The sequence below is a fragment of the Crotalus tigris genome, unplaced genomic scaffold (assembly GCF_016545835.1).
Source record: "Crotalus tigris isolate CLP2741 ecotype Arizona unplaced genomic scaffold, ASM1654583v1 scf7180000020745.601501, whole genome shotgun sequence".
Taxonomy (NCBI): Eukaryota; Metazoa; Chordata; class Lepidosauria; order Squamata; family Viperidae; genus Crotalus; species Crotalus tigris.
This window is the reverse complement of record NW_024098162.1, coordinates 506,661-523,937: the sequence shown is the minus strand read 5'-3', so window position 1 is coordinate 523,937 and position 17,277 is coordinate 506,661. Positions and strand designations below refer to the sequence as shown.

Genomic DNA, 17,277 nt, shown 5'->3' with positions numbered 1-17,277 from the left:
TAAGAACCACCGTGAAGACTGTCTCCTTAGCAGCCACCGGCCTAATGTTTGATAACGAAATCACCTGAGAAATATCTGTAGAAACTGGCAATCGTTTAAATAACCTCCCTCAAAAAATACAAAATAGCACCAGCAATGAGCATGTCTTTGTCTATGGAGACAGGAGAAAGAACCTGACCCAGTTGCAGCTATAGGAAAAACATGCACCCCAAACTGGAGAACATTTTGACTAAGGAGGACCTGGGAAATGGTCTTATCATCTGTAGCAAGGTTTCCCAATCTTGACAACTTAGAAACATGTAGACTTCAGCTCCCAGAATTCCCCAGCCAGCCATGCTAGCTAGGGAATTCTGGGAGCTGAAGTCCACACGTCATAAGATTGCCAAAATGGAGAACATCTGATTTGTAGAACACTTTCTAAAATACTAGTATTCAATAAAATTGTACAAGTTAAAATCCTTTAGGAAAACCATTTGTACCCACCCAAAAGAAAGAAGGGACCCTTAAAGGGGAACCCATGACATAAGGTTCCAAGCTTGTCTCAATGTGTTCTGACCAACTGGGCAGGGAAAAGAAGAATCAATCAGGCACTACTCACCTCCCTCTCCACCAGATTGCGCTTGTAAAGAGCATCCTTAGCTGCCTCCTGCCAAACAGTAGAGCAGACAGCATTTTAGCTGAGGCCTGTATTCAAACTGCCCTAGTATCAACACAGATTCCATGTGCTTTTAAATGTGGTTCTCCACTGTAAACCAAGCTCAGAGGCTTTAAAATGGGTCTGCTTCCCTAGCCCCACCACCATGCTACAAAATCACCCCATACCCGTTTTCCGTCATTTCCAAGGCGCCTGGCTGCCTCTGTATACCACTGGTGGTACTGCTCCAATCGAGTCAGATATTCTGTAGAATGAAGATCAAACATGGTCAGGAACCATCACTTGGATGCCGCCTTAAGGCTGATTGGTGTACCAAGGTCAGTGCAGAAGAGAGACAGATTTCACAACTGAGCCTTCCTATCAAAATACCTTTCATGATTGCAGCTTTTCCATGCTGTAGCTGGGACTTTTGCCAGTTGATCTTCTGAATGATGGTTTGATGTTGCTCTACCAGATCACTGGGTGGAGGCTGACCAGCTTGGTTGTATGCCAATATCTATTAACAAGAATGAGGTTTTTGTAAATCCCTAACAAAATGATTGTATAGTCCAGGCCATGGTTTTCCCAGTTGCAATGTACGGCTGTGAAAGTTGGACCATAAGAAAGGCTGAGCGCAAAAGAATTGAGGCCTTTGAACTACGGTGCTGGAGAAGACTCCTGCGAGTCCCTTGGACTGCAAGGCGTTCAAACCGGTCAGTCCTAGAAGAGATTAACCCCGACTGCTCTTTAGAAGGCCAGATCCTGAAGATGAAACTCAAATACTTTGGCCACCTAATGAGAAGGAAGGACTCACTGGAGAAGGGCCTAATGCTGGGAAAGATCGAGGGCAATAGAAGAAGGGGACGACAGAGAATGAGATGGCTGGATGGAGTCACTGAAACAGTAGGTGTGAACTTAAATGGACTCCAGAAGATGGTAGAGGACAGGAAGACCTGGAGGAACGTTGTCCATGGGGTCACGATGGGTCGGACACGACTTCGCAATTAACAACAACAACAACAAAATGATTGGAGAGTGCACAATATACAAGAGACATTCTAAGACCAAATTCTAGCAAGTTAATTGTCAAACAGGTTGAGTAATCAGCCCCCAGAAATGTCTTTTTTTCCAACCTCAGAGCATTTCTGAACTACTCTCTTGAACAGGTGCCAAGGGGGAGACTTATAGACACCGAGCACTAGAGGCCTTGAATAAAGCACTTACATCTCCTCCTTTCTCTTTTAGTTTGGCACAAGGTTTTTTCAAAATAAGATCTTAGGAAGGATCTTGTTTCATAAAGCTAAACTAAAAGCTAGTTATATTTTTCTTACTTTGAAAATAAAACAAAACATAGATTATGAAGCAGCAGTAGCAGCAAACAAAAATATCTCATAGCAAATATGGGCAGAACATAAATGTCCATATCTCTCTCTCTCTCTCTCTCTCTCTCTCTCTCTCTCTCTCCAGCTGTGGCTAATACTGTTCTCAGTGCCATGCTATACAAGAACAAGGGTTCTGGCTATGTGTATGAGTGTGTGTAGATGTGCACTGCAATTAATATTTGGTTTGCAATTCTACTCTGGAAGATTCTCATGACCTTTATTTTTCTGGATCAATCAAAAAAGATGCTCAGAACCAAAACTAGAGAATTTTCGTGACCTATACACCATTTGTTGTATATTTCCCGCTTCTTCTTATTACATATCTGTCTACTGTGCTATTGAAATTTAATTTACATCGTACAAGGTGTATATTTACTAAATAATGAAAAAACTTAAACTGCTTACATGGCCAAGCTCACATAATGTAAGAAGAACAAAATAAAAACAGGGAAATGTTTGGTAATATTAGGGCTATTTATGTGAAACAAATATTATAATACCTATGCTTATAAAATGTTTATAAAAAGATAAAATCAACTGAAAAGAACCCCCCTTGCCGTGAACATATGTATGTGAACCTTTATATGTATGCATGTATTTTCCTTTCTTTCTCCCTCACTTCCTAGAAATGATTTATTCTGAAGCACGGAAAATTGGGGACCTGCTTTTTGGTGTAAATTAAAGCAAAGCAAAGCATAGTGTATACCGAGGTTGTGCAATGTGACTACCTCACCCATTCCCTGCATGTTTCTGTGCGCATGCACACACATAAACCGAGATCCACATCACTGACCTTCTTCTCCAGCCTCTCCTTGTCAAAAGCTAATATGTTGAAGCTTTGCAGAGAAGAGGTCAGCTTGCTGGAGGGAAAAACAAAACAGAGCATTACCACAAAACTGGCCAATCACAGAAACACAGTACAAGGCCTACAAAATAGAAACCAAAGGCCATTACTACTACTTTTGGAGAAAGAATACTTTCAGAGGAGAAGTATGCCAGCTCAACATCTTTAAAATAGTCTCAGCCAGATACTAGAAAATTAAGGGAAGAATCAGCAATCACTGTCCACATCCAAATAATTCCATTATTTAGGGAATTGTCCCCGGTGGGGACTTCTGTTCACTGTTTCCTTACAGCTTTGACATACGTTTAACATGTGAAAGCTGGTAGGTTGGGAAAGGTCTTCTCCATTTTCTCAAAGAAAGATTTGTTTCAAATTACTCACAGATATAATGGAGGAATTAGCTGATCTGGGGTATCATTTAAAAAGCAACAGGATGGGAGGCAAACCAAGCTATTTATTCTATGTGCACAATCCACCAGGATATTCTATTTCATAAGCTTCTCAGAAAGCAAATTGTGTGAACAGTCTCCCCATCTCTTCTGCGGGAAAAGATATTTCTACTGCAGGCATCAAAATACCCCAGGTGGATTCTGATTTAGTTATTCAGCATGTCTCTCTCCTCTTAAGACTGCTTAAAAAGGCCTGCTTAAGCGTAACATTTTTCTCTTTTGTGGGGTACAGAAATGCTCAATTCCCAAATATTTGAGCTCCTGTCCTGCACCTTGCCGAAGGAGTTCCCTTCTGCACAGTGAAGGGGAGCTGAACTCTCTGTACAGGCTGCTCTTTCTTCTTGCCCCCAGAGATGAGAGGGAGATGAAAGCTGGGCAGAGGGGCAGCACAGTAAGGTGAGGGTGGGGTGAGTGAGGCCCAGGGCAGGCCGCACACACCTATGTTTCTTTGCTTAAGGGCTGAAAATCCTGTTCGGATTTCAGCAGGAAGGATTTTTAAGTTCCTGAGCGGAGTCCCCTGGGGTCTCCCTTACCTCCTCCTGAGGAACTCCACTCCTTACCTGACACTGCACTCATTTAATGACCCACGAGTTTGCAACTGGGAGTGCTGCTGTTGAGCAAAGCAGTCACATGATAACTTGCTCAATGACTGCTTTGCTCAATGACTGAGATTCCGGTCCCCTGGGATCTTTCCAGTTCAAAGTGCTCCTGTTTGGGCTACAAGGAGTGCCAGCCATCTTTATGTGCCTGATTAATGAGGTCCTCCATGAGCACCTCTACAAAGAGGGTTTTGGTGTATTTGAACGATATCTTAATCTACACCAAAACGAAAGCTGAGCATGATAAACTAGTCAAGAGCAGTCCTAAATAAGCTCTGCACAGCCAAACTGTATGCCAAACTTTCAAAATGCAAATTCCATAAAGAAAAGATTGATTATTTGGGCTACTGGTTTTCCCACAATAGGGTGGAGACGGACCCAGAAAAAGTGCGAGCTGTGTTGGAGTGGGTGCTGCCATGTACCTGGAGGCAGGTGAAACGTTTCCTGGGCTTCGCTAACTTCTATCGGCAGTTCATCCTCCTCCTTTAAACAGATCGCACTCCCCATTACTAACTTACTGAAAATGAAGGGGGAGGACAAGCCAAAACCCAACCAGCCGCTAAAATGGACTATGGAACGCCAGGCACCATTTGAAAAATGAAAGAGGCTTTTCTCTACGAAGCTGGTGCTTAAACACCCAGATCCAGAAAAACCGTTTGTCATCCAGACTGATGCTAGCGACGTGGTGGTGGGGGTGGTACTGCTCCAGGAAAACAAGGAAGGCCAGTTGCAACTCTGCGCCTACACCTCAAAGAAACCGAGCAAAGGTGGGCAGTCAGGGAGAAGGAAGCTTATGCCGTACACTGGGCCCTACTCACGGAGATACTTCATAGAGGGGAATAAGATCCCTTTCCAAGTATGGACTGATCACAAAAATCTTGAAGCATTGAAGACTCCTAGGAAGCTGTCTCCTAAAAAAGCTCGATGGGCCCAGCACTTCCACCACTTTAATTTTACCCTCTGATATTTACCGGGGAGGAAAAAGCTTCCTGGCAGACACCCTGTCATGAAAGCTGCAATACAGCAGGATGAGAGCTGAACTGGTGAAACCATTGCTGTCTATGAAACAACTAGCTCCCCCAGTCACCACGAGGGTACAAATGAAGAATCTGCTCCCCCGGACAGCCCAGCAGGCACCAAATTCAGACAAGCTTTGAAGAAGGACAAGTGGTTCCTTAACCACAAGAATCTCTGTTCAATGCAAAATGGACTGCCGTGGGTAGGGGGGAAATTATACATCCCCACAACCCAAAGATCAAAGTTCATGCAACTCTGCCACGACTCAAAGCTAGCAGGACACTTTGGATTCATGAAAACCCTCCACCTAGTAAAGAGACAATTCTGATAGCTATCTCTAAAAAAGGACATTCAAAGCTATGTAGCCAGTTGCCCTGTTTGTGCAGCAGCAAAACAGAGGCAAGGGAAAACGCCTGGCCTTTTGCAAGTGGTGGCGAGCCCTTCAGCACCCTGGAGAGAGATTTCTATGGATTTTATCGTAGAACTACCGGAGAGTGCTGAAAACACTGTCATTTGGGTAGTGATAGATCTATTCTCCAAACTAGTCCATTTTATACTTTGCCAAAACTCCCAACTGCTAAAGTCTTGGCTAAGATGTTTATGCAACACATCTATCGGCTACATGGAGCCCCACAGCGCATAATATCAGATAGGTGGGTCCAGTTCACCTCAAAGTTCTAGAGAGCCGTTTTGGACCTACTGGGTACAGATCAGGGCCTATCATTTAGGCATCATCTGCAAATGAATGGGGGGGGAGGACAGAACAAATGAACTCAGTACTAAAACAATACCTTAGATGCTTTATAAACTATGAACAAGACAATTGGCCAGTGGTCAGAAAAGGCCTAGACGAGGCTAGAGAAGCTTATAAAACGCAGGCAGACAACAAGCAGGTGGAGCCCAAGTCTTTTAGGGTGGGGGACAGGGTGTATCTCTTCATCAGGTTTCTGCAGTTTATGCAACCTTCAAAGAAGTTAGGACCAAAGTTTGTGGGACCATTCCCTATCAAACGCATCACTAACTCAGTCACAGTAGAGCTTGAACTCCCCAAAACATTAAGACAGGTTCATCCGGTATTTCATTGTAGTCTATTGAAACCAGAAATGAGCTCATCCTTAAGGCCAGTCGTGTCTCCCCTACCACAGCTCATTATGGTGGAAGGGGAACAATACTTTGAAATTAAAGAAACGTTAGACTCCAGAAAACACCCTGGGTTCAGCCAATGCCTGATAGCATGGAAGGACCTTCCAGCCTCTCAGAAAGAGCCCCTAGATTGCTAAAACGGTTTCATGCCCGCTATCCCGATAAACCCGACTAACCACTGTATTTTGTTTTCTTCCCTTATTATTTTATTTTTCTCCAGGTGGATCTTTCATTTTTTTGAGGGGGGCAGCATGTCAGTATCCCTATGCATTTTCCTTGCTTTCCTATACTTTTATTTTCGGGTTCTGCCATTTTAAGGGGGGGAGGGGGACCTATGGGTATTCTGCTGTGTACTTCCTTATTTGAACTGGCCAGATGGACAGTTAGGGTGGAGTTTGAAAGGGTCCTTTTAATATAACGTTTCATGTGGGAAATCTTCTTGCCTTCTATCCTGCTGTCAATATCTTCCAATAAAAGTTCCTGTTGAAACAATGCAAGTTTCAGGAGTTCTGCTTTCTTGGAAGGTTTAACTGAGGCAGGTCCTTACACACAATTGTATGTATGTATCTATGTATGTATATTTATGTGTGTGTATGTGTGTGTTTGTGTGCATGTATATAGCACATGTCTATGTGTGTTATGTATGTGTATGGCAGATATATATTTTCTTTTGAGAGCAGGCAACAGAATTTTATTTTTAATATGGGCCAGTGTGCTCATAGTAAAAAATGACAACAAAGGTTATCTTATCTATCTTATCCTACTTTCCATTCTATTACCTTGAATGATACTCAGAAGCTCCCTCTGAAGTGGCCATCTTGGACCTGATTAGTCTTTTCATTTGAACTCTCAAGCCTTGTATTCAATTTCATGTGCTGAACAATGTCCACAAGATCAAGGAGTAGAATTGCAAGGACATAAAATATCCCCACAGGTCACTGTGTGTAGAATTTGAATCCTGAAGACCTCAGCATAGTCAGAGAACATACCTACCTACTACATGTATCTTTCACAGGAGCTTCTGCTGGCTTAGGTTTGGGAAAGATAGCCTACATGAAGCAAAAAGAGTCTATTAGGTCCTCCTGCAAAGATGGTCATTTTCATTCAGGCGTCTCAAGATGACATGAACCATTAGCCTAAATGGAAAATAGTTATATACACGTTAAAGATTCTACAGCAATGCAGATAAAAATAGAACATGTGGTTCTGGATATGGAATTCAGGTTCCTATTATTTCAATTTTTATTTGAAAGATGAAGGAGTAAGTTTATGGTTCTGATGGGTTGTGAAGATAGAGATGAAATGGTGTGAAATAAGGTCTGGTGACATCTCAAGGGACGAGCACAAGAGGCAGAAGAGACAGCTTCAATGTCCTCTTGGATATCTCCTAACACATCCAATACTTGGAAAATTGAAATACAATAATGCAAAGTAATTAACTATTGCAAAATAATTTATGCAAGCCAACTCTCACACATTTGTCAGGTCTGTGCACTACAGTTTAGGATACGTTGGTGCATTTTTTCCCCTTATATCTGTAGAATGCACAGGATTGAGTGCAATTTGTCCCCTTCACACCCCACAAGCTGCCCCTGAGGAAACTAGCCTTAAGAGCAATAAGGGCTACAGGCCTTGAAGGCTCAAGAGGGACCCCCTGAGGGACCCCCTGAATATAAAGCTTTCAATACACATCTTTTTCTGAAGACGTGGCCTGAAGTTTGGCTCAGGATGTGCAGCTTGAAAATGGAATTGTACTGACTGAAGGGAACATTATAATCAGACTTTGCACAGACAGGAATCTCAGCTATAAAAAAGCTCAATCTGGGCTAGAATTCTATGCAAAGCCATACATGGAGGCTTTGCTGTCACTGAAAAAAACCTCTAGAATGCACAGAGTGGTTCAGCTCTTACTGGGGGCCCAGAGAGAGGATCAATGACCAGCCACTTCTCCGTTGTGGTCTCCAGCTGCTGGGATGTCAATGGTTCTCTGAGGCGGACAATCACTTCTAACCTGCCTCCTGTGGGACGTCGACCATCCAAAAGCTAGAAAGGGAAACAGGGAAAGATTGGTGGTGACAAATATGATCGCTTCTTCAAATGAAGCTGTGTGGCTCTGAGATACATTTTGTCACCTCCATATGAAATCAGAGTCAAAGTGAGTCCACATTATTTAAACTTGCATCTTAAAACCATTAAGTCTACACTATTTTTCCAACCTCAGTTAAGGAATGAATGATTATGTTCATTACGGATGGGAAAACATTTGCTACCTTAATATACAACAGGACACCAGATCTTTTTTATACTATCCCATTTTTCTCGAGGAGTTCAAGGAGACTTACTTGGAAACTTTCCTTCATGTTATTCCCACAACAATCCTCTACAGTAAAGTAAGCTCAACTGAGTGACTATGACTGGCTCAAAGTCAATCAGGAAGTATTCATGGCTGCAGATGGACTAGAACCAGGTTCATACGTCCTAATTTAAAACTTTACTCATTCTTCTGCACCATGATGGCACTCAGGGAACTACCCTTCCTCATCAGAAGCTAGTTTAAGGCCCTGAAACCTATTAGATACCTACAATTATGTATCCTCTGCTTGTCTATTATATTACCTATGCTACGCAAAGTTAAATCAAGTAACAAAAGTTGGAAGCACAGAGAAATTTTAGGCACAGTGAAGACAAGTAGAGTTATTTTAAATGTGTCAGTCTTCACAATGACATAGGGCCTAGTTTTTGCCTGGAATAGATTAAAACAGCTTCTTCCGTGGAAACTGGAATAAAATAACTTAAAGGTTATTCAGTTTTTAAAACTTTTGACCAACAGAAAGCAGGCAATAAACAATTGACAGTAAAAAACCTTGATAATAATAATAATAATAATAGTAAAGTTGGAAGGGACCTTGGAGGTCATCTAGTCCAACCCCCTGCTCGGGCAGGAAACCCTACACCATTTCGGACAAATGGCTGTCCAGTCTCTTCTTAAAAACTTCCAGTGTTGGAGCATTTACTGCTTCTGGAGGCAAGCTGTTCCACTGATTAATTGTTCTCACTGTCAGGAAGTTTCTCCTTAGTTCTAGGTTGCTTCTCTCCTTGATTAGTTTCCACCCGTTGCTTCTTGTCCTGCCTTCAGGTGCTTTGGAAAATAGCTTAATTCCCTCTTCTTTATGGCAGCCCCTGAGATATTGGAATACTACTATCATGTCCCCCCTTGTCCTTCTCTTCGTTAAACTAGACATACCCAATTCTCGCAACCGTTCCTTATATGTTTTAGCCTCCAGTCCCCTAATCATCTTTGTTGCTCTTCTCCGTACTCTTTCTAGAGTCTCAACATCAACAGAATGCTAAAGAACGATGCTTACGTCAAAAGTTAAAAAAGCAGCATAAAAACATAAACACTATCCTGTTGGATCAGACGTCCGGCCCATCTAGTCCAGCAATCTGTTCTTATAGTGGCCAGCCAATTGCATAAGTTTCCCAGCAAATGGCTTCACAATCAGGCTACTAGCAAGGCTAACAACCACTGATCCCTATGACTTCTATGAATAAATCCAACCTTTTTTCGAAGCTAGCTAAGCTGGAAGCAAGCACCATATCATATGATAGCAAATCCCAAGGTTTAATTATACATTGTATAAAAAAAGTACTTATCTTTTTAGCAAGCCTTGCATTAAATTGAGAGGTCAAACAAAAGCAGCTTGCCCAATCTATTCTACCTAGCATTCTACCTAGTTAGGCCACAAGGCCCAGATTTTCAGGGATACTGTCCCTCAAAAAGAGAAAACATACTTCCAAAATCTCCCGAAGCTCACACTTGGTTTCCAGTGCTTCCAACTTCAACTGAGCTGTTCCCACCACACGGTCATTTTTGAACAGCCCCCTGTAGAGAAACAGCAATAATTAATCCCAGCCTTCATTCCATTTCAGAAAAAAAAACACCACAGAGCCTCTTCAAAATAACCCTGCCTTATTGGCTATGAGTTGTTTTAATGATGGTTTTTAAAATGATTCGTAACAGTCAAATCCATATATCACTCAAAGCCCTAATCCAGACTTTGTATCTTTTAGAAGATTTACTCCCTTGAGTAGTGCCAGTTTGGTGTAGTGGTTAAGGCACTAGGCTAAGAGACCAAGAGTTCTAGTCCTGTCTGAGGCACAAATCCAGCTGGGTAACTTTAGGTCAGTCTCTCTTTCTCAGCTCTGGGAAGGAGGCAAGGACAAACCACTTCCAAAACAGTTACTAAGAAAATTCCAGGGACTAGTCCAGGCAGTCACCAGGAGCCAGTGCTGATTTGAAGATAGATAATCATCCCCTTAACAGATTTTGATATAAAATCATATTAAGTTTATGGGCTTAGATGTGCCGTGCTTTTTACACAGAAAGTAATTGGCATTTAAAGCAGCTCTGCAAATATAGAACATCAGAATTGGAAGGGACGTTGGAGGTCTTCTAGTCCAATCTCCCACTTAAGCAGGGGACCCTATACCATTTCAGACAATGGCTATCCAGTCTCTTATCAAAAGTCTCCGGTGATGGAGCATCCACAACCTATAAAGGCACACTGTTCCACTAGTTGATTATTCTGTCAGGAATTTTCTCCTTAGTTCTAGGTTGCTTCTCTTCTTGGTTAGTTTCCATCCATTGCTTCTTGTCCTGCCTTCAGGTGTTTTGGAAAATAAGTTAAGCCCCTCTTTTTTGTGGCAGTCCCTCAAATATTAGAAGACTGCTATCATGTCATCCCAGTCCTTTGTTGCTCTTCTCTGACCTCTTTCCAGAATCTCAACATCTTTTTTATATTGTGGTGACCAAAACTGAAGGCAGTATTCCAACTGTGGTCTTACCAAGGTCTTATAAAGCGGTACTAACACTTCACCTGCGAAAACCAATCATTACCTTTTTCGTTTTTACAGACTGATCTTCCAAGGAGGAGTAACCAAAACACCAAGCACATAATTTTCCAGACTTTATTAAAAGTCATAAGATTTTATGACCTGTAGCTGACTTCATCACCAAAGAGCACCAAAGCTTCTACCTTTGAATAAAGTCTGTTAATTGGAGAAGCTACTACTAGATTTCTGATTTCAAAGCTGTCTATTGGCATTGAGATGCATCTTGCTTACCCTTTATGGACAACTTCAAATTTGATCCCTTTGGACTGAATGGCTCTTTTGAATCCTCGATGGCTCCGATTAATGTACAGTTTGAACTTCTCTTGGAACTCTGCAAAAGCAAAATGGCAAACCTAAAGATTAGCTGGGTTGAGATGCAAGTCTATAGCAACGTTAGCAAGGTCTATAACAAGCCTATGGGGAGGTCTGCATTACCTGTAGGTTGAAAGTTTTATAGACCTCAATTCAAGTGTTTTTTCTCTTCCCCCCCCCGCCCAAAAAAGGAACTGAACATATCTAAATCAATGACCCAATGACGCAGTTGTGTTATTTTGTGAGACAGATGCCTAAACTCTACTTTTGAATTGTTCAACAGACTACGTTATCCAGAAGTAAGGGGCAGAAAAAGTAGTAGTCCTAGTTTGTTTTTTAATGTAACTTGATGAAAACTTCTGGGGAATTATAAAATTGCCATACAGATAGTTGGGTGGGTTTTCTAAAGTTGTTAGCCAGTGCCTGTGGACTTTTAATAAATTAATTTAACACAAATTAAAACAGCCACAGAATAAAATCGAAGTAAAATTAGCAATACATGTGTAAGGTTCAAAAAAGAATGAACACATATCTAAAATGGAAAAGTTAAAAAACGTGAGAAAACAGAGAAGCCTTTGTTTGATATAAAAATACCAGCTGAGTCTCTTTTTGAGAAAGACAGTTATAACTGAGTCTTAGGCAGTAAAAATACCCACTCTTCTCTAGATAAATGCACAGAGGTAAGTGAATATGGGAGAAAATGATCCTTCAAATAAACTGGTCTCAAACACTTTAGGAAATTTGAATTCTAATATTCTGAACTGGGAGCAGGAATTGACAGAAAAGCAAAGAGAAGACTTAGTCATGGAATATTTTTTTAGTTGTTCCTTTGCAGGAAATACATTCCCAAAGATAACAGTCAGCAAATTCCAAGAAATGCAGGCAAAGCTTGACAACTATCTCCCCCTCTCTATTCCAGTTTCTCCAAAATTCTTTATGCTTTCTGGCTTCTAGCCCTGTCTATCAAGAAAGAAGATTCTGTTGCAATCCTAGCAAGTCCATGCCAGTAATAATGCTCCAACAGCCTTTCCTGAATCACTCAGAACCAACAGCCCCCTCCTTTGTCTTCAAATTTCTATTGATCACATCTTCTCAACTCTCAGCCAATAAACAATAATCTCTACAGAAGGATTCCCCAGGTAAGAACAGTTTCAGAGAAAGGAACTAATATGTTCTGAAGCCAACTGAAGGACCTGTAGTAGCAGGTTCTTAAGGATACAGTCCACAAAATCTTACTATCTCTCTAGGTGTGAACCATCAGCATTCTGATCACTTGCAGCTTTATTCCTTCCACAAGTGGACATTTCAGATTATTAAACTTCTCTAGTGATTATGGCTTTCTGTCCCTTCCCTTCCCTGGCCTCTCTGTTTCTGTCCCTTTCTTCCTTTTTGGGGGAGGGAAGGGGCTTTTGTGGGTGCGCACATGCATATATACTCCCAGTGGTTGCTACGTTCCTAATCTGACATCTTCATTTCTTTCTCAGATCTTCCAGTCAGTCTTGGTACCTGAGACAGGTAAGTGACAGGTTATAAAGTAGAAGATGAAGAATCTGACCATCCAATCATGTCATAATTAAATCTCATCAAAGACAGACCAGCACTAGTTTCCAATATTATCGGGTATTTGATCTGTAGCACCTCCTTCAGTTAAAAGCGTGGGATTGTTACTGCTCAAGAACACATTATGTCAGAGCATTTGGAGCAGTGCTTCTCAACGTTTGTGTGACGGCGACCCCCGTCACACAAACGTTCTGCGCATGCGCCGGGCTGCGCTCACGGGGGCGGGGGCCCCACGCGCAGCGCGCATGCGCGGTGGTGCCCCATGCGCGATGCGCATGCGCGACGGCCCATGCGCGGTGCGCGTGCACGGTGCCGCCCCCATGCACGGTGCGCATGCGCGGCGCTGCCCCCATGCGCAGCGCACGTGCACGGTGCCGCGAAAAATGGCAGATCGCCGCCTTTGGCGACCCCCCAAAAATGGGCGATCGACCCCAAATGGGTCGCGACCCATAGGTTGAGAACCGCTGCTTTGGAGTCACATCCTTAAGAAGGAAATAAGTGAAGTCTGTGAAGGAGGGTTATTTTTAACCTTTCCTCTTTAACCCAAATAAATCTAATCTGGATTGCTATGGAGGGGGATTAAAAATACAGTTGAGGATGATAAAGGATTATACACCACAGCTTTAAGAAAAAAATGTTAAAACTTAATTGTGTTTCCAAATACTATCTGCCAATGCACTTTTAATCTAAACCTGGAAAAATAAAATTTGCACTCTTTTGATTTTCAACACAGAGGTTTACCAGGAGAGTTGGAGTTTTTGATCACGCCGGTCTTGTCTTTCTGAGCTTCCTCCTAGAAAACACAGAAATGTGAAAGGCAATAAGAATAACTACTTCTTTGAAAATTAACTCAAAAGGCTTTGGTAACCATCTGACACAAGCAGATGCTTTGTACCTATTTTTTTCTATCTAAGTGTTACATATCAGCAAGGGTAACATCTCTTCATGTCAACCTTAATGTGTAATGAGTTTGTGGGGTTTTCTTGGCAGCAGTATGGAATTAATTTGCCACTGTCTTCTTACGGGATACTATTCTGATTTTGCAGTCTAGCCTACAATCTAAATAGGGTTTCTCCCATGCAACCATATACAGTACTCATCAGGCCTGACCCTGCTTAGCTTCCAAACACAAACAAGATCAGTCATATGCTGCCACCTGCTGAGATATATTATGAGAGATAATTATAAATAGATCAAGAGTTTATTTCACTTTCCAAGAATATGATTGTTAATGCATCACCACGGCTACTGTAACATGCTACATCTTTTTTGACACTCATCGCCTACGATAGTCTTTTGACCAAAATGACACTTTCTTAATGTTTCCAAAGGCTCAAAAAGACTATGGATATGATCTATGAATACTATCTTGGGCACTATCTTTGAATTTAGTGGATGCTCAGATAAGATAACTTCCATGCAGAGGAAACAGTAGCTTTTAAACCTGCACTAACTTACCACATTAGGATAGGGAAACTCAAAGCGCACAAAAGCATCCAAATCATCAGGAGATATGCCTGAAAAAAAAGGTAATAGGAATATGGCAAATAATACTCAAGGTTTTTTGGGGGAAGACAACTGAAAGCTAAAAATAAATCTTCACAAAGCACAATCTTGTGTGACAGCAGCTATTAGACATTTATTTCAAATCACAGACATGATTATCTGCCAATGAAGACAAACAAATTTAGACTAAGGTCTGAAACAGAAATAAGAGTCAGAAATATTTTTGTACACCGGGGATGGTCTCTAGAAGAGAAACTTGGCCTTTGGTAACCTGCAAGTCAGCATGAATAGAGTCTAGTCCATTGGACATAATTGCTGGAGGATGCCCTTTCAGGTCCTTATTTTGCTTGATGATGCTAGCAACAGATTTGTTCAGAAATCAACAAAATCATGTACTTTTTGACTAAATAGTCTATCTATTGCAGTAAACCAACTGCAATAGTAACTGAAATGAGATAACCCAATCTTTTTATATGTTTATTGCTAGATTGTTTTTTTTTAACTGTTTTTTTTCTGATCTTTCTTTTGGAACAAAATGTAGGGCATACACTGAATGAAAAACCAGCTCTTAAAGACAGCCACATTGTTGAAAAAAAGGGAAGAGAGACAAAACCATGCTTTTAAGCATCTATCTTGTCAATCTGCTGTACCAATGTACAGCAGATTGTACCAACGTTGAGGATGAATACTGGTGTGAATATTTCAGCTTCTGCCACTTGTAGAAAGCCAGGAGAATAATAACACAAAAAAAGACCAAGAGAGGGGCATTTTACAGAATACATGAAGGCAGAGGCCAGCCATTTCAACATCCTTAAAAAGGATGGCAGCAAAATTAGGGAGTTCCCCCACTTAGTTTTGATAGCCTTGAAAACCAGGCTCATTTTATGGATTACCTGGAGGAGCTGGGAGATTAATTCCTTTCACTATTGAAAGAATCATATCATTGCTGTTTAATTCTGGAAAGATCCTGAAAAAAAGAAAAAAAAAGAATGGGGTGGGACAGCCAATAGTTTTAGTCATACGAGACAACTCACTGGGTCATCAGTTCAAAAATATTTCCTTACCTAATATTCGTGCATCTCTGCAAACCCTCCTTCACATCCCCATACTCCCTTCCTAAATCATACTGCACCCCTGCACAACCTCCCCAATCCATATGGCATCCCTGTCACAATCCCCCCACCCTCCTTCCCTCCCTGCATGGCACTTCCATGCATTCCCCCCTCCAAACCCCACAGTGCCACTTGCATAGCCTCATTTTTCAAGCCAAGAATTTCTTTAATCCAACAGTCTGAATTGCATATTGGCAACCAAGTCATTTTAGAAGCTCCTAAGAACGGACAAGAGAGCCTGTCAGAATCCAATCATATTTCATCTTTAATTATCAAATATAGAAACTCCCAATTCTGCCTTCTTTGGATTCTGCCATAAGAGGGAGAGAAGGGGGAGAACAAAGGGGCTTTATGGCCCTCACTTCCTTCAGTACACTTCAAAGAGCTGAATGCTGAATGTGTGTTTATTGTAACATCAAAGCGTTAGCACTAGAGGACCTTATCATAACAAAGCAGGGTATTTGCCTTTCATGTAGTTACCTGAAGTCTCCATCCAGACGGAAGAAAGAAGAAAGGGGGTGGAATTGTGATACTTGAAACTATCACTGGAAGGGGGGTTGATTGGGTGGGACTACTGGGGAACCCCTTAAAACCTTGAATGGAGAGCTTGAACCCCAAGTCCTGTCTAGCATGCCTGCAACCATTTTCTCTTAATAAAGGATTCCTGTTGGAAGAATTATTCCAAGAGTTCTGTCTTCTTAAGATGCAAAGTGGGGTGGGTCCTTACATTAGACAGGACTTGCAAAATTAATCCACCTGGAAGGGAGACCCTTGCCGGGGGATTTTGCAAAAAATTTACCATGTCAGACAATGGAGAAAGAGAGGGGGAAAACTCCCTGGAAAGAGAGCCGCTGACCCAGTTGGAACCTTGCCAGATGTTGGGATCTGAGAGGTCAGATTCCTCGGGAGAAGAAGTGGTGGAGACACAGGACCACAAGCCTCGCTGGTCGATGAACGTTGGAAAGAAAAGTGAGTGGAGAAAGGAATCAAGAAAGGTGACCCTGAGACGGGGGACCAAGCAACCAGAATGGAAGCAGGAGATGGAGAAATCCCTGCACGCAAGTGAAGAGGGAGGAAGCTGGGCACCGTACTCAGACTGGATCCTAGAGAAAGCTATTGACCTGATGAAGAGAACTCTCAGCTCCCTAGGAGAGGAGAATACTGACCCTACGGCCGCCCCAGTTCCTGGAGCCGCAAAGGGAGAGACACCGAGGGGGACGTGGAACCTGCAACCCCAGGGACATCTACTGATCCAGGAGCCCCCACCCCCTACCGGACCACAGATGGCAATCTGGACGGAAGACACTACCACCCACAACAGAGGCACCGATCCATTCCAAGACGTCCACCGTTGGAAGTGAAATTCAAAGGGGAGCCAACACGCTTGGGGTTTTTCCTAACCCAAGTACTCAGCTACATGGAGGAATATGGGCAGGACATTCCCAGCGACAAAGCCCGCATCCGGATCGTGCAATCTGCCCTGGATGGACCAGCTGCGGATTGGGTAGTGAACTTGCATGACTCCAATGCCCCAGAACTCAGTAACTTCAACCGTTTCATGTCCTCTTTGAGAAGACGATTTGAAGACCCCCTGGCTGATCGCAAAGCCCGTGAAAGAATAACAACGATGAGGCAAGGCAAACGCCCAGTGGCCGAGTATACACAAGAATTCCGGGCCATTGCCAGCAAACTGAATTGGCCAGAAGACATCCTCCTTGGCCATTTCAAAGACGGACTAAACTATGATCTATATGATGCTTGCCTGCCCCGAGGGGACCCACATCGACTTGAGGAATGGTACGTCTTGGCAGAGGAAGCAGAGATCG

The 17,277-nt window shown here is 42.4% G+C and overlaps 1 protein-coding gene across 2 annotated transcripts in view; it reads right to left on the bottom strand.

The window, feature by feature from the left end:
* Positions 1 to 17,277, bottom strand: part of CC2D1A (coiled-coil and C2 domain containing 1A) — a 62,322-nt gene that overhangs the window by 2,540 nt on the left and 42,505 nt on the right. For both annotated transcript variants that reach the window (XM_039368346.1, XM_039368347.1), the window contains exons 19-29: positions 15,233 to 15,306; positions 14,292 to 14,350; positions 13,575 to 13,626; positions 11,193 to 11,292; positions 9,861 to 9,951; positions 7,980 to 8,111; positions 7,062 to 7,117; positions 2,810 to 2,876; positions 1,025 to 1,151; positions 823 to 899; positions 599 to 646 (exon numbers count right to left, since the gene is read on the bottom strand). In XM_039368346.1, coding sequence (XP_039224280.1) covers positions 599 to 646; positions 823 to 899; positions 1,025 to 1,151; positions 2,810 to 2,876; positions 7,062 to 7,117; positions 7,980 to 8,111; positions 9,861 to 9,951; positions 11,193 to 11,292; positions 13,575 to 13,626; positions 14,292 to 14,350; positions 15,233 to 15,306 — 883 coding nt within the window. The remainder of the gene's footprint in view (positions 1 to 598; positions 647 to 822; positions 900 to 1,024; positions 1,152 to 2,809; positions 2,877 to 7,061; positions 7,118 to 7,979; positions 8,112 to 9,860; positions 9,952 to 11,192; positions 11,293 to 13,574; positions 13,627 to 14,291; positions 14,351 to 15,232; positions 15,307 to 17,277) is intronic.